A 26,238-nucleotide genomic window follows, 5' to 3' on the forward strand; every position below is an offset into this window, starting at 1 on the left:
TCAGAATGAATTCAATTCACATTGAACCCTTTTTTCTCAGTCAGGGACAAAACTGACCTCAAATTATGTTCTTTTAGAACTATGTTCCTTTTAAAAACACGTATACGTACAAGTGCACATGTACGTACAAAATGCATATAAAGATGCATACATATCTTTTCCAATATCTACTAATCTTACTCATGCAATCTTCCATACACCACTCCATCTACCTCAGCGCTGCTCTTATGGAAAAGAGGAGGTCTTCGGGAGTTGCATTTCCTGCTACTGTACTCTGAATACTTAGTGCATCAGCCTGTGTGTGGCACTGACTGGCATTAGTATCGGTGGTACTACTCTCTCTCAGCAGCACAGCCAGGACACTGAACTGACTGGAGAGTGATAAAAACATGCCCTATGTGCACAAGCAGCAAGATGTTTAAAAAAAGAGCAGTTCAGTGTGCTGCATTCATGCAGCAGCTGAAGAATGAAGGGACCTGGAACACATTTAAGCAGACGTATGACTAACACACAACTTGCTTTTTTTTTTGTCCCCCTTTAGTATAAACACCTCCTGAACAGAGGGAGAAGGAAAAAATATAGACAAATCACCCAACTATATGGGCATGTGTTCTTGCTAAGTATTCTCTAACTTATTTTTGTGCTTCATTAGCTAGCTTTCAGTAAAGTTCTGAAGATTATTTTATCAGTGGAAAATCTAGGTACAAAGAGAGAAAACACATACAGTCACATTTATGGCTAGGGTTAGGCACAGGAGAAGTTTCTTTTATGGGCTGCAGCAATCTTTGCAAGAGAGACTACTTGGTTCTTTCAGCTGAAGGATACATAGTTCTGTATTCTCTGCAGAATCTGACAAGCCTTGCTAGTTTAGTTTGGATCAAAATCTAATCTATAATCTAATAGATAAGTGTTAAAAAGCATTCCCCTCTTGAGACACAGAGTGGGAAAACAAACAAACCAAACAAACAAAAAACCCCACACCCTGACCTGGAACTCCTGGGAAATGCTAGGGATTTTTTATCTAGATACTATCTTCTCCTTCAAAAAACAAACAAACAAACAAACACACTTACTCTTGGGTGAATCACTGCATATAGTAAGTAATATTACTCATCATATTTACTTAAGTCAGGTAAACTGACCACATCAAAAAAAAAGGAATGAATGGTTTCCAAGACTCAAATTTAAGCATTTCCATTAACATTTCTACCCAATCACAATACTGTAAAGAGCTTGCAGATCAAACCACTGATCAATGGCCAATGATTTCTAGATCTGGAGTTCAACGTAAAAATTTCAAAATAAGTTTGAATGTTATGGAAAAGATTATGAAAATAAAGCTCTTTGAAGCATCTGTATCTTAAACATACCAAGATTAGAAAAGTAAAACTTTTCCTATAATTTCAGGATGCTGACTTTTTGGTTACAACAGTATTTCCTTTTAACCTTTTGAGACACAAGACATCAGATGTTGGAATTGAAGAAATAAAATTATTCCAGGTATCTACAGGACCAATAAGAGATAGTGCTTGCTAAGGATCTTGTGCCAGTCTCACCTTAACAGAATATTGCACTAGCAGACAGTCCTTCATAGGATCTGGAAGTGCACTGAAAATATTCTTCCTTTTTTTTTTTTTTTTTTAAGGGCTCCCCAGAAAGTTACTAGGTAATTAAATCAATGCAGATGCTCATCAGGTGACTGTGAATTAATGACAGAGGGAACATAATCCTGACTTATTTCCTTGCTTATTCAATGGTCAAATAGTGGTCCCACGAACGATTTTGTTGCTGTGTAGGCTCACATAAAAACACAAGTTATCTTATTTTAATATCACAAGTTATTAGAAGACTTACCACTGGGTCATATTCCCAAAGCTGATTTCCTTTTAGATGATGGCACTTGAGCATTGTTACTGGGCCATTAAGTTTGGAGACATCTAAACACAAATCATCTGTTCGAATTTCTTTGTTGGCAGTATATGAGAAAACCTAGACAGAGAAAGAATGAGAGAAATTGAGAAAAAAAAAGCATTCAACCAAAGAATTCCTGGGGACGGGACAGTGTAGGGGGTAGAAGTGTCAGGAGGCAGGGGGAAAGAAGTGAGGAGTGAGAGTTAAGGGGAATATTTGCACGCATTACTTCATTAATAACCACTGAACTTTTTCTTTTTTTCTTCAGCGTGTACAGAAATACTTTTTTTTTTTTTTTTAGGGGTACAAACACTATAAGTTCTTCAAACAAAAGTGATGTTTTCAAACTGCAGACCGTTTCTTGCACAGGAACAGTACGATCCTCAACACAAGCAATCTGTGTATACTGGAAGAGTTAATCAAGAATTAACAAAATGAAAAAACAAATGTTAAAAAAAGTTGAGAGTCGGCACACAGCCATGCACATTAAAAACAACATTTCAGGAGGAGGCATGTTGTTTTGCTTTTGTTTAACTAACAATGCGAACCAGCAGGTCTAAACAGGAGATGGTTCCAGAGAATCTACAGGAGGTAAAGTATGGCTCACGGCAGTCTCCTCTCCTCATTTCATTTTTGACTTTGTAGTTTATCTAAAACATGTTGCAATCAGTCCTCGAAAACCTACAAATGAGAAATCAACAGATCTTCTCATGCAATCCCTCTTACAGGTATTTTCTTCAATACGGTTTTCCTAAACTTTACTGCTTAAGTAAAATGTAATGATCACTATTGAAAGAACTGAAAAGATGTCCTGATGAGTAGCATTCCAAGTAATTCAATTCATTAATATCATTACAAAAAGTCACCTGATTTCCACCCATCCCATGGCAGTTAAAGATTCCAACTTTCTCATTTTCTTTTCTTGCCATGTTATCCAGACATTGGTTTGTCTCCACGTTTCTTATCTTGGATTGAAAAAGAGCACATCACAAAAAGCTGTTATTTTTAGAAAAGAACTAGGCCCATATCAAACCACACAGGCACCAACTCTCTCCTTTATACACACAGGGGTTATTTGAATGAATTGTAAAATATATGAATGGTACTACAATGAAAAAACACTATCTGAGGCTCACATTCCCAGGTAACTGTTCAAGCTACTAGGTTAAAGAATCATGTTTCTTTTCTTTCTTTTGGGGATCTTCCCATATTGTGGGCCCTTTTTCCACAAAGACTCAGCTGCAACAGAAGGGACACAATTCTGTCTCCGGACCCAAACTACCAGAAGTTTCAAAACACTCCCCTAGGCACAGTGGGTTTAATTCCCTTTGAAGTCAGGGGAGATTGGGATCAATTTCCTCACTTCTTGAGTTATAACCTTAATCCCTGTATTATTATACAGTAAACAGCATGAATATCGGTCTGCTGATATCCATACAGCAGCCTGAACGCCTGCCCTGTTTTGTTAAAAATGTTTCTCTTTTATAAACAAACACAGTATAAAATCACCCTACAAGAGGTGTGATATTTGGCTCAGCATGACTTGTAGTGGGGAGTAGGGCCTACTTATTTAGGACAGCATCATCTGTGCTACCTCTACAGTCATTGAAAATAAAGACAGACAGAAATGTCCAGCAAAGCTTAGGGATCACTGGAATTTGCTGGTGACTGAAGAAGATTCTGGGGGTAAAGTTCAGAGTAGCGTTTGTTTTGTTTTTTAAACAAAGTCCTTGCTTGATCTGGTCTAGTTTTGTTAAGCAAAACTCTTCTCTATGTAGAGAAATTTATACACAAAGTTATCCGTAACTATGAATTTCTGAAGGACTGTTTCTAAAGGCCTTTTATGTGAAATTTAGCACTGTACTAAAGAAGGGAAAACACTTCAATTACAGTATTGTATAACAAATTTTGTTTTTCTGTCTGAGAAGCCAGATGTATCATTTTACAGATGATGGGAATATATGTGCAAGTTACTTGAACTTTGCTGGAGGTTAACTTGTTTATACTATTCAGTTCAGAATACAAACAACTTGCTGTGCAACATACTTTTTACAAACAGTAGACAAATACATAGGGTAAAATCTTACCTCCCCCAGAGAAAAGTAATGGCGTGGAATTTGGGAATCAGGATAAACGTTCTCGAGGTACCAGGAGAAAGGCTTGCACTGGAGCTTGCGTCTCAGCCCAAGACGTGATGATATGTCCCCATAATCAACTTTAGTAACTCCTAGAGATAAAGAAAAAAAAGTTGTATTTAATTATTACCAGTGAATTTGTATGCAATTCCATTTAATACAAAAGTGATTGGTATAATACATTGCTTGCAATCATGCCTATACTTTTTTTTTTTTTTAATAAGTATAGCATTATGCTTTTTATACTCACAGTGGACAAGTTAATCAGTACCTCTGACATCTTTCTCCTGATAACTATACAAAAGGTTGAATCACTCCATCTGTAGTACACATGACAACTTCTGAGCTATGGTTTGTGGAAGAATATGAATGCAACTGCTTACTAAGTTAGAGGAAAAGGCTGAAACTGTTACAATCACTAACACCATTCTATCCCCAATGCCAACTGGAGTGTATATGCACCGTGCAGCATATACAGCAATCTCCTTCAGTGGAGTAAGCAGAACTACGTTTTAATTTATTTCTGTAAGCCAGATACCACCTGCTGAACCCTTCATCATCCATCTAACTGCATAAAGAAACAGACAAAAAGCAGCCTTCACACAGGGAACTAAGCATTTAATAATTTAGTGTTTGTTCAATATAACTGCAGCAGTTGCAGGAACTGTGTTCACCATTAGGCCAGTTACATTTTTCTTGTGGTATTTTGCCTGCCTTCTTTTTCTCTTTTGTTCCTTATTTATCGAAGTGCTCTATTCTTCCTGTATCTTCCCACCCCTTTATGGTGGTTTTAGTTTCTTCGGAACATTAAGTTGTTCAAATCCCATCTGGAAATGGGATGTGAAAGGTATGCACAATCAGTAGGTATTTTTAATTCATTAGAATTAAGCACTGTTATTAATATTCCAATAACAGTAATTAAGGGTAGGATAATTTCCAGTTTTCAGGCACCACATTTTATTTGTATTTTCCATACTATACTTCAAATCACATAGGCCAAAGTAATACTTTACCACACACACACGAAACCCAAAAACCACTCAATTTAAATTCCCTCCACAGACAGCTCAGCTGGCCACTATAGCTAAAGACCTGCAGTTACATGCATTTTTCAGAAATCCCTGCACTCAGAGGATGATAAGTTACTTCTAAAATTGTTGACCTTTTGAAATTGAGTTTGAGGTATTTTGAAGTTGGTATCCTGTGTTATTAAATAGAACTGCCAGTAGATGGTGTATTTCTACTCAATTAAGACAGATGACTGCATTACTTCAGCTGTTTGTAAATATCACTAAAATCACTTGTAATTTCAGTATTCTAGAAACAAACAATTCCGATTAGCATTTTTCTATATTTCTTTAAACTTTAGAGAAGACTTTTCTGACTTTTGAAAAACTATTCTGGGGAACTATACTAGTAAGTGAATAAAAGCAAACGAAAGCTTTTCTGTTTTAATAACATATTCAATAACGTGAATAAAAATAAATATACAAAAACAAAACAACACCAAAACAGTACCCTCTCTCACCAGAGCAAAGATTTACTGTACATCAAAAAGAATACTCTCTCAAGAAATGATAAAGAAAAGGCAGGCTGCCTTGCTGAACCAACCAGAGCTGAAGTACAGAGTCATGAAAGTGAAGCTGATGTATAAAACAGTTATCATGCCATCCTTGCAAGAACCTTATGGCATTCAAAACTCATTCATGAACAGAATTTGCTACACTGATTTTCACAAAAAGAAGAAATAGGTTTTGCCATTTTACTGAATGGCATAAGAATTGAAGTCTCAACCATATAGAATTAAATACCAAGTGACACTTAATGGTGTACAAATGTGTTACTTCTTAAAGTAGTTTTAAATGTCACCATGTAGAAGAAATGTGCCAGCTGATTTTCACTCCATTACACTGAAATAAAAGGTGTACATTATATCCATTTAACCACTTTTAGCATGACAGACCTGAAAAAACAAAACCCCTCTGAAGTCATGTCTGCTCCAAACCATATACTGGCACGCGGATTAGAGTTAGCATCAGCTTTGCAGCTGGACTGGATAGCAGAAAGAGCACAGTTTGCCTTAGTGGTGTTCTTTAAGAAGGCTAAGTTACTCTGTTTTCCAGGTAAGCAAGTCAGTCTCTTCACTGCTTCTGGTACCTTCTCTATAATCAAAAATGGCTTGAGTATCCCTAAAGGTTTGCACTACACTGTGAAGACACAGTTACTAATAGGTAACAGTTTGGGGTAGAAATAGAAGCAAACCAGGAAAACTGCAAAATAGAAATCATACAAACATTTAAAGACATTTCTGAAATATTTTCTGCACACAGTAATAAAAAATGATATATGCACTGAAGTCTTAGATATGTCTTCCAGTGTTTTTATACTTGGTTTTAAAGGTTCAGATAAAAAAAATGCAAACTCATATCAAATAATCCCAAAACCAGTCTTTTGTACAAATTTAAGATTCATCTCAGCACTTGCTGGTAATGTCACTGTTGAAGAAATCTGGTATGCAGTACCAGGCTACTCTGAACAGGAAAGACTATTACATATTACTGAGCAATCAGAACTCTTGGTTATACTTACACTTTTACTCAGAAGTAATCAAATTCTTTGATTTGACAAATGCATATTTCTCGCCCAAGCAGCCATTTTTGCAATTTGGCTACTAAGCATCAGAAGAAATGTTTAGAAGCTACTCACTCAATGCTATCACTATTTTCTGAAAAATTTATTCCTCTATTTTTGAGAGATAATTCTATACACTGGGAAGGAACCATTTCAAAATTAGTAAATTCTCCACTCTTTTCGCTGTAACAGTATAAATAGCCTACTGCTTTTGCATGCAAATAATGTCTATCAGTAGAATACTCCTTCAGGAGTTTAATTATTAAATTATTATTTATTAGGCTTCCCAGTGGCCATGTTGCAATAGTTTTACTGTCCTCAAAATTTCAAAAGAGCTGAAGATTTGCTTGCCAAGTTCAATGTGGCAATATATTTATGCTAAACTGCTTTGAAAAACAAGAAGCATCATGTTTTCATCATGAGTATAAGCCACTCAATCATTTTTCAAAAGCACTGCATGAAAGCTGTTTCATCCAAAACCAGTCTTCTGTTAAAAAAAATCATAGAACTTGTTTTTATTCAGTATTATGACACTTGATAAGTAATAATCATTAAAATCAATTCAAGCAGTTATGCATTTACATCTCCAGTTAATGCTATAATAGGGAATACTAGCTGAAAACAAGACCATATGGAATCTCTCCGTATGTATTTTGAAGATAGGTTTAGATACGTTGCAAGATCAACTACCAATGACTCAGTGCCTTCTCTGTCCTCCCCACCACCCAGAAACAGAAACGTTATCCTGGACTTACCATGCTTGACTAGAGACAGGCACATGCGGTGATAAGAAATTAGGCTTACTGATCCAGTTCTCAGGATAACACACCTATGTCTGTCTAGATGGTTCTTGCTTAGATAATTCTACAGTGCTGTCTTTTCAGGCCTTCTACCTCTTCAATTCAGCTCCAGTGCAATCAAAGATAAGTTCTGGGTAAAACTTTTGATCAACAATAAAATTAATTTCCATACACACTAGACGAGGCTCTACCCAAGCTCATTAGAGCTGCTTTTTGGGATGCCTGGAGCGTACCAGCTGGGATAAGAGAGGCTGCTGAATGACAGCCATGCGCACTGGCCCAGGAACAGGAGGCTGCATGTAGGAGCTGCAACTCAGACTCACGTGCAGCACAAGGCTTAAAGCATCTATGCTTCACATTTAGATGGAAGATAGCAGAAAATGCCACAACGGTCAGTTTACCATTAATTAGTAGTTATAAGGAGGTGCGGGGGAGGTAGCTGTGGTAAGCCAACCTCATGCTCTGCAGCTGCTGCTGCGGAAGGGGGCAGTTTCCCTTGCTCAGCTTCAGATTCCTGCTGCGCTTCCTGTGCTGACACAGGTGCTAACTTAACCAGTAGAAAGCCAGCCCAGAGAATAAAACATCCTGAGGAGTTTATGTCAGCTGCTTTAACTTGCTAAATGAACAATCAACAAGTGAGGGGAGGACCCCATCATGACAGGCATGACGGGCAGGGTGCTCTCCTTGCAGCAAACTCTTAGATTGACACCACCTCACCTTGGCAATCCCGTCACAGTATCTTAGACTACAGAAGGAGAGGAAAGAGCTACACTAAAAATCGTAAAGAAGCGGCAAAGTCTGCAGAACAAGCTAACAGGAGCCAGACTATTCACCTGCGTGTGCTGGATTCCAGCAGGAAATGGTCTGGGAAACAGCACCCTGCTGAAACACACAACTGTGAGAAAAACTGTAGACTAATGCAGAAAGACTACAGATAATGCCATTACCATCGTGGAGAACAGCTGTTGTGTGCAATGAGATAGGTTTGATTTTGGCTGAGCTGAACCTGCTGCAAAATTGTCCTGCCCAGCTTCCTGCTGTACCTATCTACTTCTAAGCAGAAAGACGGCTTCTAAAATGCATGAAAGCTTAAAAGAGACAAATAATTCCTACTAGGTTGTACTTATTAGAGGAAAAAAGGATTACAGGCTCACTTTTCAAGAGTGCAGCTTTCCATTTAACTACATTACATCAATAGTAAAAAGTCTCTTGAGTTCTTATCAGTCAAACAGTAAGCCATTTTTTTCAGACAATTCAGATTATATGACGTGGGAAAAGCTACCTGAGAATCTTAGGTTTGCTTTCCCGGACCAATCCCTCTGCAGTTCACTATCTTAGGGGAGCAGAAGAGAAAGGATATAAAGGAGGAAACAAATTTCTTGTTAGCTTGGCTCAATGATGCCTGTCAGAGTATTAGTTCCTTCAAAATCCAATTTTCTCATCCATGTCAACTAACGGGAAAAAACATGGATGCACGGACAATTGCCTGTTTTCCTTTCTCATCTGCACCCAGGCTTGCAAACCAGCATCAGCTTAAAAATTCTCACCTTGCTCTTTGCAAGAAGTTGTGACACTGTCACAGTAATACTGAAAGTACACACTGCACTAGTAAAGAGTTTCACAGGCTGCATACTGTAGTCTGCCAGAGGGTCGCTACACCATCATCCTGCAAGAACTAAACATTTAATTTTTACATTAGAAGGATGCTTGGAAAACCAGAACATGGCTAAGCGAGTCAATGCAGCAGAGATTCACCGAGTTGGCTCAGAAAGACGCACTGAAAATTTACAGTGATATTTGCTGTCAACAGGTAAAAATCAGCAGTTTGCACACCTCGTAAGCCTGGAGATACCAGAATGATAACAATAAGGGATCTGGGGACTTCCCCAAATAATAATTCATTCTAAATAATACCTGCTGGCTCTAATGGTTCACATGGATTTGGAGGAAAGAATGAGCAGCACCGAGTATAATCTCTAAGTTCATTCTCAAACAATAAATATTAGAGATAAAAGAGAGCTAACTAGAGTACTAACCATTTTTTTTTCACAGCTCCCAGCAACAAGCCAGTTTCAGAATAACCTAACTTATTCAGGTTCTGTATGATCCTAAAATTCTTAAAACACTTGGAAATTCTAGCATCAAACTTTAGTGCAGCAGTATGCATATGCGTACACAAATGAGACTGTGCGCCAGTTGGCAGGTGCAGATGCTCTAAGAACAGCTTAGAGCTCTTGGCAAGAAAACATCCATATCCACGAAACGTCCAGGCTATTAGCATACAACAACCTATGCAGACGTACATCTTTCTAAAGGAAAGAGAATGTACAGTGCAATTACAGCTAATTGCTGAAGTTACTTTCCCCATTTCAGCTTTTACTGATTTTCTAAGTGAAATTCTTACACTCCTTTTCTCCAAGAGGAGAATGCATTTATATTCCACAATACTGCAAACCCATGAAAGCAAGCCCTATCAAAACAGTAATTCTACAAAATGAAAACACTAACTTCCTTTTGTAGCTTATGCTTACCACATGAAATGGGAGCACTACAAAGGTTATATATATATATAAAGTAACACAGCCTTACCACTGCGTTGAGTAATTCAGGTTTGTTTTCAAGGGCTTATTTTTATAGTTAGGTGTTCCTAGCTGCTTAGTACATCCAAAAATCTAGCTTGACATGGATCCATAAAAGCAATCTTAGCCAAAAATAATTGCAGCTACTTATATACAACCTACCTCAATGATATATTTATACATGTGATGTTTGAACTCATAATGCTTCATTAATAAAAACAAAGGGAGGTAACCATAAGCTATTAAGCTTTTGATTTCACCTAAAAGGCTTTGAGTAGTACCAAGATTATTTTTTTTATTTTTCTTTTTTAAATCTTACATGTCTTAAGTAATGTGTTCTCTTAAGAAAAAACAGTATAGAGAAGCATGGTCATTTGTTCTCACAAGTATTCTCAAAACCTGTAATCTAAATTTGATGTTGTTCAGACTCATGCTACATTGTATTATAGGTTTTAAATTTCAACACTTATGCAGGTTTAATAAGCAAGTCATAAGGGAATACTAGTTTTTAAAAGTACTTATTTGGAAAAGCAGATTCAGCATATAAAACTACTGCATAGTGTTTGAAGTTGAAAGTCTCTATATATCTCAAGTAGTTATGGGTGTCTGTTGCTCCCCAAAGTTTGTCTCTCGTTCATTGGCTTTTTAAACAACAAAACAACCTGCAGTGGAAGGTAATAATTCAGTATTTCCCAGGCTTCCTTTCCTTTACTGAAAGTTTCTTTGCACAAAGTTTGAGTTTATGGGAAATTTGCTTTCATATATTACATTTTCATGTTTTGTTAACATCCATTTTTAAGAAACATCATAAATAACATCTCAGTCAAATATATCGGCAACTATCCTACACTCTGGATAGCGAAGTGCAAACACTACCAAGCCAAATGACGTTAAGTTTTGCTACTCCTGCTACAGCAATTCACTTAAATCATTTCTGATCGATTCAGCCTTGAATGCCTACAACACAGAAGCCAGAAGCCAAACACCAGCACATTATGAGATGCATTCGGATAGCTAGCTTTCAGCACTACAATTGAACTCTTTGACGTTCTACTGAGTTTTAATTCCCTTGCACAGGAAGCTCATTCATAAGTCATGTTCATATTTAAAAAAAAAGACTTCAAAGACTTCAGGGCACATCTCTGGTTAGGCTAACAAAATTATTTTTTAATTAAGGTCTTCCTTTTTGTACATCTTACATGAGCTTTGTCTTACAAACTTCAAAGCAATAACATTTTTATCTAAATGCTCATAATACTCATGTTCTTTCCCAGTAGTAATTCTTTTAAATTCTTAATAGATATTTCTCATAACCAAAGGCCTGCTCACCTGGGGAAATGATATAAAAAAAGTTTTTGAATTCATCCATCCAAACTTCTGCAAGCCGTCTGTTATTTTTGTTGATTATTTGCCCTGTACCTCCTGGAAAGGTGTATGGTGTTGCTTTTCTGAACACATGCCCAACATGTGAACAAGTTACAATTTCCAAAGTGCCACCACACTGCCAAATCTGAAAACGAAAGAACAGTTACTGCATAGCTTCAAATGGATAAAAGATATATATTTAAAATTGTAATTATTTGCTTTTGTTCAAGTTGGAGAAACATTAGATAACATCTAAAACATACACATACTGCATGGAAGAGGAAAAATAAGTCTGTTTCCTGCTCCACAGGTAAGAATGCTTACAAGTGTGAGTAGGATAGCATAAGAAATAGTTTATCAGGCCTCACAGCATGGGATTACTTTAGAGAACTGGGCAAGCTGACAGCAAAGGAAGGAAAAGGCTCACAAGAATCACAGGGAATAACAGGTAGTAATCTGTCTACACAGTCTACTATAAAATAGATTCTCCATGTAAAAAGAAGATACATTTTGAAAAATTTTACTTGGAAGGTATTTTCAGTTTTATTTTGGACCTCAGATTCAGAAACCTGAATTTCTACAGAAGTGCCCATCTATATACTCTGAGATGACAAGTGAAACAAAAGGAAACAGTTCTATTTGGTAGCAATGAAAGTGAAACAACAGTGGTTAGGTCCACATCCAACTGAAAACATGAAATCATTAGGGTAGAGCACAACAAGAACAGAGAGTAACAGAGCTGCTCACATTTCACTGATGTGCTAAACATCACTGACAGCATTACTCTTAACTTATGCTCGCCAAGTGGATTTTCTAACTGAATTCCTTCTTAAAAAAGCCCACGTATTTATTCAGTATGAACGCTCTGATTACATTTCTGTCATAAGCCTTTCAGCTACTCATCATACACTTTTCCTCACTAATAGGTACAGTTTCTGCACATCTCCACTGGAGGAACTTGACAGGAAGTATACTGCTAACTGCAAAAGGAGAGGATGCTGTTGCAGGCATCATATCTGTATTTTGCAGAACTCGAAATGTCCTGACTGTAATAAAACACTGAACAGAGATGAATTTTTACCTACCCTGAAAGAAATTTCTAAGTTTTCTCCACCCCAGATATCCATTCCAGCATCATATGTTCCGATTTCCTGAAAGTAATCTCTGTCTATTGAAAAAAGACCTCCTGCCATTGTTGGTGTCCTGAAAGAAAGACCAAAAAAAATAAGCATCAGTCACTATGAAGACATAATTAAATACATTTCACGCTTACACTGACGAAATGGCTTTTTATTTCTCCAGTTAGTAATTTGTTCCTTCTCAGTAGGTTTCTGTCCAAATTCAGTTACCATTGATGCATTTGCTAGCTCAAAATTTTCCAGAGAAGGAACAGCTACTGACAGTTGTTCTTGTTTTCTCACTTCAAGTTTGACTCTGTATAGAGAAACAGCCCCAGTAAGCTGCTACCGTTCATGGAAAAGGAGACTTCTGCCTCCAGTGATGGTAACTCTCATAAAAGGGAAAAGTTTCTTACAGGCAATTTATACTTCTGTCAACTACTCTTGAAAAATTACAAAAGGCCGTGAAGTGGCCTGCTTGCTTTCACTATTATTGCTTAACACAAGAAAATTGTACAATCGGAGTTACAACCAGATTTTCTTTACAACTTCCTTATTGGTAGGAAGTAAAGCAAGACTGTGCTAGTTTCTCCTAACTAGCAACACCTAGTTTCTCACAGCAACACCTCCCAAATTCACTTGAAAAAAAAAATTAACAAACTACACATTCATCTGTTGATATAATTTTGTATTTCATGTCTACAAATTGTTTTTCCAACTTGGTTTTTTTTTTTTTTTTTAATGACCAACCGTTCTTCTGCAACACTTTAAGCTCCTCCTGGAAGAAATGTAAAATACAAGCTAGAGTGGTAACAGTCTTTTAACTAAAAACCTGTGTGTTTTTCCCTTAAAAAGGATGCCGGAAAAAAAATGCTCCTTTAAGCACCATCCTGAGAATGTGTTTAACTTCTTAACCCCTCAATTTCATAAATCTTCATAACGGAAAAACAAATAATAATACTGAACACCACATCCTCACCTTTTTGGTTAGTATCTTTCTTTTCAGAAAGATAAGGCCAGAAAATGTAAATTTGCAATTGTTAAAAAGTACATATTACAGACAACTTATCTGTGTTTCTCATTATATTCGTTATAACATCTACATGATATGCTAGAATAAATTTGCCTCCCATCCATGCATTTTGAAGACATTAAGTTTATGTATGCACATAGAAATATATATATATATACATGCAAAAAAAACGACATTCAAAATACTGTTTACTTCCTTAGAACAAAAAATAAAAATGAGGCATGCTTCAGTTAAAATCTGTGCATCATATAAAAACTAGCAAAGAGCTAGCAGCTAGCTGGTACCTGGCATAACACGCAGAAATTTTTCCACAGTGACATACTGCTAGCTTCCTTCCCTGCTTCCAGAAGTTACCAATAACTAATCCATGTAAAATAACCTTTATGCTATTTCTTCATACAGACCAAAATGATGCTACAACACAATTCATTAATTACTTATACACAAGATTAACCTAGAAAAGACGTGTGTAAACATCAGGTGAACATTTCACCCATTTAATCATTACCTAACAGGAAGGGTTCGATCTCCTTTCCGTCGATCCATCTCTCTCTGAGGAACTGGATACCAACGAAAATTCAACTTCCAGTTGAACCCACCATAGGTCATATCAGAACCTGCCATATATTCAAAGGTGTCATCGCTAATTACGTCAATGATGGGACACACTACTGTTCTCCTAGAAAGAGGAAAGAACCAAATCTTATTAATTCAAGTGTCAGGAAAAAAAAGTTGTTTTCCATTTTTAACAGGTATAGTTTAAAATTTCAAATGCTATCTTTTAACTGTACTCAACAAATTGTTACCATGAAAGATAACAAGCTCTATCTTGCTAATTAGAAGTAATGTCTTTTTCTGACCCAATTTTGGCACTAGCACTTTTTTTTTAATAGTATTTGCATTATTATCAGTAATAAATAATCATCCTCCTGCAGACGGAGGATTTGATCACAGCATATCTCAATGTCACACAGCAACTGAATATAAAAGAGAAGAGGTTTTGTTTTCTATTTAAGTGCTCGAAGTAACATTTTGAAGTAACATTTTGAAATTAAGACTCTGACAGTAGCCCAGGGGAAGTACTCCAATAAACCATCAGGACTAAGAGATTATAGCCATCATTAACAAAGTATAGCTACTGCAGCAAAGTCAACAGGAAGAGGTTTTCTTGTTCACTGTCTTGACATCATTAAGGCATATACTCAGAGATGATAATTCTAATCATCTTAAAGACACTTAAGTAACTGTCCTCAAGCAGGCTTCCTCTCACAGAAAGCTCAGTAAAGATTCAGGGATTGAAACTAAGTTCAAAGGATTTATTTTGTTGGGTTATTTGCAAAAATTATAACACTTTACAGTGTCTGACAAAAATTTCTATTGATAACAACTTAAAGGCTACTGTTGTGTCTTTGCATGGTTCTGTACAGATTCATTAGCTGCAGCTTTGTCATAATGTAATGTGGTATCTCGTACCATTAAAATGTGACTTGCACCTCTAGCCACAAGAACAAAACAGATCTGTAACACTGCGCTTAGCAGCTAGCCTATTTAATATACTGCTTATTAACAGACTAGCCTGCAACTACAGCATTACTGCTCAGATATATGAATGTTTTATAAAGCAAATCAATTCTTTTTTTTTTGTTTTTGCTTTTAACTCCGAATACAGTTTCCATCATGCTAACATGGATGTAAGTGTTGTGAATATAGACTTTAGAAATACAGAGCTCTGTTAGTGCAGTGTACTTCAGTGTGACTCCAGTAACTACTCTAACTTTGGAAAATACATCCTTGAAGACATATCATAGAAATCCACTCATTCACAAGTAATCCACAGCACAAATATATTATGAAATAAAGAAATCACACAGAGAAGCTGAAAACGGTAAAATTTGACAGTTCTTGTTTACGTTATTTATTTTTGAGATCAGGGTTCCTTTTCTTCCTTGAGGATATCTTCCCAATTTCATGAATGAGGAGGCCAGGCAGAAGAGCTCAAATTCCTCTGCTCCTAACTCCAGTCTTACTCAGATCTCCCTGTGTTTAACACATTGTCCCATGCATTCTAAAATAGGTTTAATTTTAAATTATTTGCTTTTTAAAAACTGTACTGACTTAACCTTTTATCCTTACACCAATGAGAAGTACAGGACTTACCTATCCCTTCAGAAAGTAGATACTTCCTTGTAGGCTACACTGTAATACTTAGAAACTTCTTAATAACCTTAAATAAGAACAACATGGACCAACAGATAATTACCTGTCAGCTTTGATCCTTGCCAGCAGAGGTTCAAGCCAGCCTACCGTACATTCACAATGAGCATCTAAGAAGGTGATGACCTGGCCTTTAGAAGCAGCAGCCCCCTTTAATCTGGCTCTGATCAATCCAGAACGCTGTTCCATTCGAATCACGTGAACAGGAACTTTTAATTTTTTCACATAACTCTCCAGTGGTCTTTTCAAGAAGTCTGCAAAGAATGATCAAATGCATGGAAACTGTCAGTTACAAAATACAGCTTTTGTGTTTGGTGAAGAGACTTGAATTAAAAGATAACTCCTCGCTTTTCTACCACTTTCCTCTTTTCTGAGCTAGTTTCCTCTGCTGCTTATTCTTCATTTCATACTATGCCCTTTTACACCTCTGTGTTTCTCTTGCTAGAGAAGTTCTTCCTTCTCCTCTACATTTCTTCATTAGGGAAACAAAAATGAAGAGTGTAGGATGCTTACATAGAAACTTGATGAGATAAGACAAGATTTTATTATGGAGTAGATATGACTCTTACTTTCAAAAACCTATGCATAAACATTCTTGGGCATATAATTATCTACCATGAAAGTAATGAGCTGACTAACTGAACAGAATGAATTAACTCCTACAGTAATGTAACTTACAGATAATTTCTTTGCAAGCAGAGTTTAAAACCTGACCAAATCCATTTTTCAATTCTGATTTCTCTACATTTGTCTGGATATGATCTTTCTTATTAAGTTATCACTATAACACCTAAAACCAAAAATGGACATAATCAGCTACATGTAAAAATAACATCTGTATCACAAACAAACCTGTTTATTTGATGATCAAATTAATCAAAATACAATAGCCATAACTAATGACTACCAGATGCCTATAGACTCAAAATTAGTTGCAGTACAACAGATGACAACAAAATTTCCGATCACTTAGTACAGCCTTTGTCCATCACAAAAAATTAGAAGTAATACCAAATGAAGAACAAACAATTGAGAGTGAATGCAATTGACACAATTGATATTGTGTATATTTATATAAGCTTGTCACATAAGCTTGTGTAATAACATAGTACAGATTTGAAATCTGTAATAATAAAGGCAAAATAAATACTCTTATAAACACAGCTACAGAATGTATTACATGATACGCTCAAAGCACACAAGAGTTGTACAACAGCGCCCAGTCTGTAGTAGGATTTAATTTAAGAGTAAGTCCCTCATACAAGAAAATGTATGACACCAGAGGGAAAAAAGCATGGCATGAACTCTTAGTGGCTGTCTTGTAAATCTCAAGAGGCAGAGCTGACCTGAGGGTGATTACTATTCCTTACTATTGCTCTGGTTGAACGAGCTAATTCCCCCCTTTGCATTCTTGGACTGTCAGTAAAACCCACAGAAATAAGTTGTGACACATCTTGGAAGCTGAACTGTGCTAGAAGAGCCTAAGAGTTTGATAGATCTTAAATGTTTGTTTCCAGAGAAACTCAAAACAAGTTAATTTTTGTTGTGCATATTAGCACAGTCTCAAACAAATGGTTAGTAGTACAAACCAATTTTCTTGCCTGAAAATTTTGCAGGCCTTCTGGGGTTTAGCAGAGTTCATTTGGTTGACTAAGTCTGCAGCAAATATAGTCTCACCTGTTTACTACACAGCTTTCCAAAGTCACCAATTTAAAAGAACTAGCATTATGGTAATGTTTATAGCTTAATGTGTATGGCCTCCATGATTACACAGAATATAAAGGTGAAGCTTTTCTCTCTAAGCTAATCTCATCAAGTCACACGGATCTACATGTTCCTCTGCACATTTCAGGTGTAGTACTGAATATTTTAAAATAGTTTCAGCTTGAAGATGAATGAATATGAGCTGTGACATTGGTCCTTGAACACAGTTACGTTAACAGAACAATGGTTACATTCTGCCAGGAGGAAGAGAGAGATTTCAGTAATACAACTGTTGTCAATCAAGAACAAGCATGAAAAAAAATGTTTTAATTACACCACTGACAGTCATGCTCAACACAATGCATATAAAAGTCTTCAGTCCTACCTACATTTTTTCTGTAGAGCAGAAGTATTTAATGCTTCTATTAATCCTTTCAAGTACTTTTCAAAAATTTATCTTTCAAAATCAATCAAGAAAATGTGTGAAGTGTACTAACAATGGCGGAGATCAGTTTAAGAACAGTCCTTGTCCCATTTTCACCCATGTCCACAGAAAGATTATGTACTAGCACCTTGTCCAAAGCAGTTCCGTTAATAAGATTACCCAGTTAAACTGGTAAGTTTCTTTTAAGGGAAGACTTCTTGTTTTTTGTTTGTTTTTCTTTTTTCCTTATCAAAAAAGTATTTAAAGTCTTTTAATGCACATAATGCCGTTTGGCCTACTAGAAATGCCAAAATTAAGCTTTAGAGATTATTTTCCATGCAAATCAAGTGGGTATATTTATATTAAATCCTATGTTAAACACTCAAATGAAAAGTTTTATGCATTATAGTGTCAGATGTTTGAAAGTGGCCTTTCAGTGCCAGCTGAGTGTCTAAGTAAGTTTTTAGCATTGCCTCACGCACTTTAGAGCGAGCAAGGCTCTGATAATTCTGATAAGACTTGCAAAAAAAAAAAAAGGGAAAAAAGCCTTCTACTTCCATAATAATAACAATTCTTATATTTTCAGAGAAATAGCTTTCATTTAACTCTTTCTGCTGGTTATTCCTTTCATAAACTTTCAAATACATCCAGTAAAAGTCAAGTAAGCATGTAAGTTAAAAAATAAATGGACAATTCTATTACTGGGTCACACTTGCATTATTAGAAATGAAACATTAAGTTTCAAAGCATTTTTATTAAGCTGCAATAAAATACAGATTTACCATATATAACCATGCAAACACACATATAAGAAATGTGAATTGTTTAGGAAGACATTACTTTCAGAAATTTAGTTGTATATATATTGTTTTGACATGCATCTGTATAACTAACTTCTCTGGGTATATTCTGTCCTGAATTAATCTGCCTACCACACTTGGCCATTCGATGCTTGACCTAGTTTGAAGTACTGACTAATTCTGATTTCTTCCTTTAACCTTTTTTGTAAAGTAGTTAACAGATTAACATTTGAAAAGAAAACATGCAATTCTGATCAGTAACTAGAGAAGAAATGTTAGAGCCATGCCTTGTTTCTCCAAAGCTTTTCTTTGCAGTGTAAATAAGTGTGTGATATTATGCAAATTCACTCTTCTAAGAGCATGACACTGGCAGGTACAAAGTGTGCTTCAGGCAGACTGAATGCTTACTTTATTCCAATTAAATCCACTCTGATGCTGGAATTCAAAATACACTACTCAGGCTGAACATTTTATTTTTCTGGAAAAAAAAGTCTGCTGTTTTAATTCAACACAAACAGAATACTTAAGTAGCATATGCTAAAGCCTTCATATTTCCAGGCATCATACCCTTCAGTTCTGTTTAATGTAAAAGCACGTTTACTGGAAACATAAGTTTTTGGAAAACAAAGCATAAAAAAACAACTTTCAAGTAACTGATGAAAATGACTAGAAGTAAAAGATGCCTGAGTGATCACAGACTTCAAAACTAAATATAGGAACACATTCAATAACACCACCAAAAAGAAAGTCTGAAATGTTACGGCTTTCAGTTTAGAATGAAGCTACCTTAATTTTATTACCTTCCTGAAACAAACCAGAAACAGAAAATACATCTTAAAAAAAACACACGCATTTTTAAGTGGACCATAATTTTACTTCATAACGAAGACATAACTATTCATATGATAAAACCATTTGATTTTATTTTTAAAAAGAAATTGAAGATTCAAAACATTAGAAATATTTCCCTACATTATTTGAATATTAGCTTATTCTATTTCTAGATCACATTGAAAGCCGACCTGTCACAGTTAATCATTAGCGGTGATCTGAATCACCTGCAAAGGACTCAGTAGACAAATGAAATAGAGTGGACTTGCAATAAGCTTTGTTTTTCTAGCAAAAAAAAAATAAGTATGCAAAAACTCATCAACCAAAACAAATGTGCTGCCTCTATTTCATTAAGGAAGCCTACACCTTTACAGTAACCTGATGTAGACACTTAGAATCCAAACATCTGCATCTGTTTTAAAAATAGGATTGTTCCCCAGGAACAACCAAGAGAGGTGAGTGAGCAGTTTCACACACATTAGAAGCAAAGAAATCTAGAACTTTTACATAAAGGTTGATTAACTACAAGAAATTGAAGGGTGTGGTTGCAAATTTCCCACAAATGAAAACAGTGGAAATTTGACCTTTCTAAAAGCAAAAGCTAATCACAACTCTCATCTCATCTGGAACACATTCATGGGGTACCTTGCCCTTTGCATGGGCATTCCTCTTCTTCCACCAGATTGCAGTTGCTTTTCAGGCCCCTGCTTCTTTCTCCAGATTGCATTGAAATTGGCTAAAGAGGTTCAAGTTAGTATCAGGTGAGAGACCAAGAGTGAGCGTGAAAGAGAAGAAAGGAACATGTGCTAATACAAGTGCAAACACAACCTGAGTGCATGAGCTCCTTAGGTAAACAGGTTCGACACAGCTCAGTTAACTGGTATGATCTTTCTTTGCTCAACTCCACAACCAGTTGTACTCTAGAGCTACATGGTCTGGAATAGGTCAGTCAATATGCTAAGGCATCGTACATACATACATACACGCAACCAGAAGAAGCAGCTCATGCTTTCTACTATATCAGGTAAGAAGTGCCAAACTCCAGGCCATAAATTCTTCCTAATCTATTAAATTCTTCAGCTAAACATGCACAAAAACCCTCATTAACTATTGCAATCCATGCACCATAATGCTACTTCGACCATATGACCTGCAATCCAGTGTCTCTTTTCATACATAGATCGTTTGGACACATGTTCAGACAGTCACCCATCTTCTTCTAAAGTTGGAATTAACATAATAACCAGAACATGGATTTTGCAGTATCGGAATCAGAAACATCAAGCTGAGATGTCAGCATGCTGGGTGCAAAACCCCTGTAAGTTCTCCAACTAAGGCAGGGGAGTTATTGCTGATACAGGTAAGAGCCTATAGTGGCTGACTTTTCTAGGGGCCTAACAGCTTTCAACAAGGAAATATATTTGAAAATGATGACTTTAACATACAAATATAGAAATACTTTAGATTAGAAAGACATAATACACTCTCATTCCCATATATAAACACAAGAAAACAATATCCCTCAAGTTACACTTTATAATCCACACCGAGAAAAATCAATCAAGAAACAAAACAACTATAAAACAAGATGAACTGTCAACTAATGTCTAGAATATTCTTTTTATTTCTACTATACTGGAATTTACAAAAATCATTGAAAAGCAAAATCTAAATGAAGCTATACTAAGAAAATCAGCTTCAAGTTTTGTCCGTTAGTTTCATTAACATATGTAAAGTTTTATTCTGTAGCATGCAGTTTTTCATAGTCAGTGCTCCAGATGAAAACTGGAATCTCTTACAGCATAGAAACTGAATTGCAGTTTCTCAGGAACTGAAAAATCAAGACTGATCACTCTGAGCACCAAGTTTGATGGTGGTACTGATAGTAAATCAGGGTACTGATAGTAAATCAGGGTACGTGTGAAGAATACGATTGTCTTTGCTATTATTCATTGGGTGACTCAAGTTTTCAATGCCCTCCAGCCTTAAGAATGTGTTAAAAGTCCAAACACAAAACATGAAAGCTGTAATGGGACAAACCCACTAGAAACCACAAACTCTACAATGTCAACAGAAAAGATAACAGATAGATAAATTTGTATTAGTTTTCAGAGCAGAATGACTCACCTATAACTGAGAATGGGCATTGCTTACCATCCCTCCACCCCCTCCCACCTCACTACAGTGTTTTGCTGAGCAGAGGTAAGCTCGTAGAAAGTCAGCTTCAATTTTTGAAGTAAAAGGAACTGCAAGCTACAATATCTGTAAGATATCAACATTTGTCCTTACCTCTTTCGCTGGCATCATCGACGAGTACAATTTCTTCCAGCATGTGCCGTGGTGACCGGTTTATCACACTATGAACAGTTCGTAGAAGTGTGCTCCAAGCCTCATTGTGAAAAACAATGACAACACTTGTTGTGGGAAGGTTGTCTGCATACACCTTTGTTTTACACCTGTAAGCCAAAAAAAAACCCACCATGTATTTTGTAAAGGTCAAGCCTTCAGTTAGAACAGCAAGGTTGAAGTTAACTTCTAAGTAACAACAATAACATTATATCAATTGCATGCAAAGTGTGACAAAGGAAGAAGTGGTACACAAATTAATATTTACACATTAAAAAACCCTTACATTTATGTATATACATTTATGTATTCCATCCTACCACTCAGAAAAGAGAACCTCCATACAATAACCAATACTGGAAATGAAAGGGATATCCATACTACCAACAGGCACAGATGACAGCAGAATATTTATTTCCACTACCTCTGTTTTGTGAAGAGTAGCATGTCCAAATGCTAATTCAGGGTATTAATTTAGGCCTGCATTCCCTCAGAGGTCAAGAGGGAAACTCTAGTACTATTACAGGGATAGAAGTGAAAAGGGAGAGAAATACATGAGATGAGAAATGGCAAACTTATGAAATAAAGAGTATATATTGAACAAAAACCAAGTGATTCGTAACTAAAAGAGGTAAAGACCTGTTGACACACTTGATGTTTGGGAAAAGCCAAGAGTACGTGCACGCTGCCTATAATACTGGTGACTGAAGTATATTACTTAATTTAATGGGTATATATATATTACACAAAGAGTGCTTTTTTCCCCTCCCCATCTTACACGTTCAAAATGCTATAAAGGTTGATCAAATTAAAGAATTATATTCACGTTGTAAAGTTAGCATGGGAGACCACAAGTTTAACTCTCCTAAAAGCATACACAGGACGTGCAAAACATACATACCCCAAACCCCACATGCAGTCAGTATTTTACACACTGCAACACTATTGTAAGTGATATTTTCAGTATCTCATAGAAAAAAAAAAAAACAAACAATTTGAACATAAAGTGCTCTTAACAATTCTGCTCTACAAAATAACCACACCAATTTGTGTGTTCTTTGCACAGATCTCTTCTTCCTGCCTATTCAAAATCAGATGGACTCATAAGATGCAATGTTACTGACTCCTTTAAGATCCAAAGTTAGAGATGCATACAGACCTCGAACTGAAGGAGCAGCCTGTCAATACAGGATCACAGTATCAGCATCTATTCCCACCCTTTGGAAAAACCAGTGACACCATGAACGTCAGCCAAAAGCAAGCTCCCAACATTAATATTTTATTTGCTGGATAACTTCGTTAGCCAGAGAGCTCTAAGCAAGAGCAGCTTTCGTAACACACAGGTATTTCAGCTCTGAGGTACTGACAAAAACCCAATGTGAGCCAAGATCCCAGAAAAGATTAATAAGTCCAGGTGTAATTTTGAAAGTATCTGGAAGATCTTCTGTGGAATTATGTTTCCCTTCTGAGAACTGAAACAGCAATATCTTTGAAACAGCGACTGTCCTCAATATTATACTTGTCTACAATCACAGCCGAATTTAATTATTCATCACACTGAAGTGAGTGTCAAAATCTTTAGAGAAAGTGCTCTCACATCCCTGTGATTCTCAATTTAATTCATGTATTAAGAAAATTTGTGAAGTACTCCGACAGATAAAGTATTATTTCTTCAGTATCACTTGAGAAGTAAAATAGCTTTTGGCAAAGATGCTATGACTTTCAGATGAAAAATTCAATACATAGGACTATTTTATTTATTTTTTTGTCTTTTTCACTTGTTCAGCCAATTTTACTGCTCTAAAACCAAATCCTCAATATTTTATTCCTTCTGCAGCATTGTTCCCGAGACCAGAAAATTAAGTTTCCAAACGTAGACCTTCAGCCTCAGTAGAAATGCAATTCTGCCAGTTATTCCTGTAGTTTTTGACAAAATATTTGTAGCAAAGTTGAGAGAAATCTGTTGGCTGTTCTCTGTGAAAAAGCATAACAATGTCTCATTCAACAGGACTACACTCCTGAGGTGGGCACAGGATCTACCATTGAAATACTAAATCTCAAATCTCCAGCCTTGCCTAATTTGGTTTTACAGAAGATTTTATTTTACTGAGCTCCAGACCAATGAATTCGTATAATAGAAGCTAGCCAAGTGATGAGGCATTACCATGCTAATAAGCCGTTCCATCATTTTCAGAATAAATATATTGAAACATTTACGACCCATCCTTGAAGGGAAACCTTTTAGCACTAACAGGCCTGAAAGGTGTAGAGGAGGTTTACAAGAACACCCTCTCAGGCGTCCCCACTGCCTGAGAAGTGCAGAAGGCGAACATCCTCGCTTCCACAACAAGACGTCCCTATCCTCTGCCACAGAGATCAGCCCTTTCTAGGGTAACACTTCCAGAGTGACCTAGACTACTTTGTCTACCAATAGTTAAAAAGACTAGCACAGGTAGCAACACAAGCATGTTTCATAAAAAGTGGTTTGGAAGTTTTCGTTTGCTGTTCTAATAAACCATGCTTGGTTTAAAGCTATTTTGAGACGATTTATTAATACAAGCAGGATAAAGGAAAGAACAAATAGCGTGGCATCTGATTTTTAATACTTCTTTCTCCCGCCTTCCCATATATACGCTTTTTCTATATATTTGTACATATTTGTATGTATTCACAACAATTAAAACATGCTTTTAATTTTGAAAATATTGTCATACACTCCTTCCCTCTGGGGACATATTGCTGCAGAACATAAAACAGAAATAGAACAGTTGACACCTGTGATTAGAGCATTAGCCTTCCATGCAAAACTCACATCTTCTCCTTACTAACATTTAAATTAAGATTCCCTTTTGTCTCTCATTTGAAAACAAATTACCCCAGAAAGGGATTACTACAGATTTTAAAGTACAGCGTTAGTTTCAACCAACTGTTAAGCAACGTTACTAACCATCAAGGGTGTGACACATAGGGAATGAAATAAGGGAAATCTGAATTTTAATTCACTACTGATACATTACGTTCCTTTTGTCAGACCATTCCTCAAATAATTTTAAAATTGAGTGCATAATGTTAGGAAGGCATGCCATCTCCAGTAATTTAATGAAGAATTCAAACAGCAGCTGAGAATGTCTACTTCACATGAAACGCATCCTCCTTCCCTTAATCTGTGGCATGCACCATGCAAGCTCCTGGCTAATGCAACTCCATACATTATTTAGGTTGTGGAAACTCCCTCAAAATACCAGATATTTTAAATGCTAGCAGTGACTTACTGCCCTATTACCCAAAACCACAAAAAGAGTAGGCCAGACTACTACAACATGATCAAGACAAAAATCCTGATTAATCTCATTTGTTGACATACACATTCCAATACTCAAAATAGAAGATGTTCTTTATTCTACATCTAGTCTCTTTCTAAGAGGTGGAATCTTCAATTTCAGCTGCACAAGGTCTCATATTCCTCCCCAACGTTTGGTTTGTTGCTCTCATGTAATTAGGAAAAAGGGGAAAATTAATTAGGAAATGAAATGAGAATTATCCAAGGTCTTTAGTGTCCCCATCAAAATCTGCTCTGAAAAAAAAAAAAAGTTTACAAGCTACACTTTTGAAAGTTGTTCTTTACAAAGAAGCCACAGGACAATAACAGACGTGACTCAGCTCTGACCTCTGTAAGATGCCAATACACAAGCATTGTTCATTGAATTTCACATTTTTGCAATTTTGTGCCATATATTAGAATTCTTTGGTCCAGTCCCTTTTTACTTAGTTGGTTACCCCTAGGTCTGTATCCCCTCAAGAGCACAAAGCAGAGCAACAGGTCCAAACCTTTTATTAACTTGAAGTTTAACAGACTAAAAGCAAAGGAAGGAGTACAGACCATAGTGTACGTGTGTATAACACTGCTAAAGAGCACCAATGACAGAGAAATAAAGGTTGTCCCTAACATCCTGTAGCATGATTTCAAAAATTTTAAACCCATTATGCAAGTTTTTATAGTGGAAGACCAAAAGCAACTATCAGTTGTGTTATTCTTCTCTATTGACACAACTTTTTGTGAAGGTGTTGAATCATACATAGAAGATTTATATTTTAGATAGGGAGAAGTATCTTAAAAAAATTTTAGGAAATTTTTATTCAGTAGATTTGTGTAAAGCGACTTGATAACAACCTGATACTATTCCAAATGCATCTGAAGAGATGCTGAATACACTTCTTTTCTCTTTCAGTTCAAGCTACAAATAGTCTGCAGGAGATATTACAAAAATAGCCTCAAAGTGACATCAATTTTATTTGGACAGAATTGCCTTTCTTTAGTTGTTAAATCTCAGAACTTAAAGGCTGTTT

At 36.2% G+C, this 26,238-nt stretch overlaps 1 protein-coding gene across 4 annotated transcripts in view; it reads right to left on the minus strand.

Moving 5' to 3' along the window:
• Positions 1-26,238, minus strand: part of GALNT1 (polypeptide N-acetylgalactosaminyltransferase 1) — an 81,825-nt gene that overhangs the window by 1,244 nt on the left and 54,343 nt on the right. For all 4 annotated transcript variants that reach the window (XM_080581078.1, XM_080581081.1, XM_080581080.1 and 1 more), the window contains 8 exons: positions 21,835-22,001; positions 15,833-16,040; positions 14,081-14,251; positions 12,507-12,624; positions 11,386-11,566; positions 3,999-4,138; positions 2,778-2,876; positions 1,855-1,989 (listed from right to left, as the gene is read on the minus strand). In XM_080581078.1, coding sequence (XP_080437204.1) covers positions 1,855-1,989; positions 2,778-2,876; positions 3,999-4,138; positions 11,386-11,566; positions 12,507-12,624; positions 14,081-14,251; positions 15,833-16,040; positions 21,835-22,001 — 1,219 coding nt within the window. The remainder of the gene's footprint in view (positions 1-1,854; positions 1,990-2,777; positions 2,877-3,998; positions 4,139-11,385; positions 11,567-12,506; positions 12,625-14,080; positions 14,252-15,832; positions 16,041-21,834; positions 22,002-26,238) is intronic.

The sequence above is a fragment of the Anser brachyrhynchus genome (genome assembly GCF_964034855.1).
Source record: "Anser brachyrhynchus genome assembly, chromosome: 2".
NCBI classification, from domain to species: domain Eukaryota; kingdom Metazoa; phylum Chordata; class Aves; order Anseriformes; family Anatidae; genus Anser; species Anser brachyrhynchus.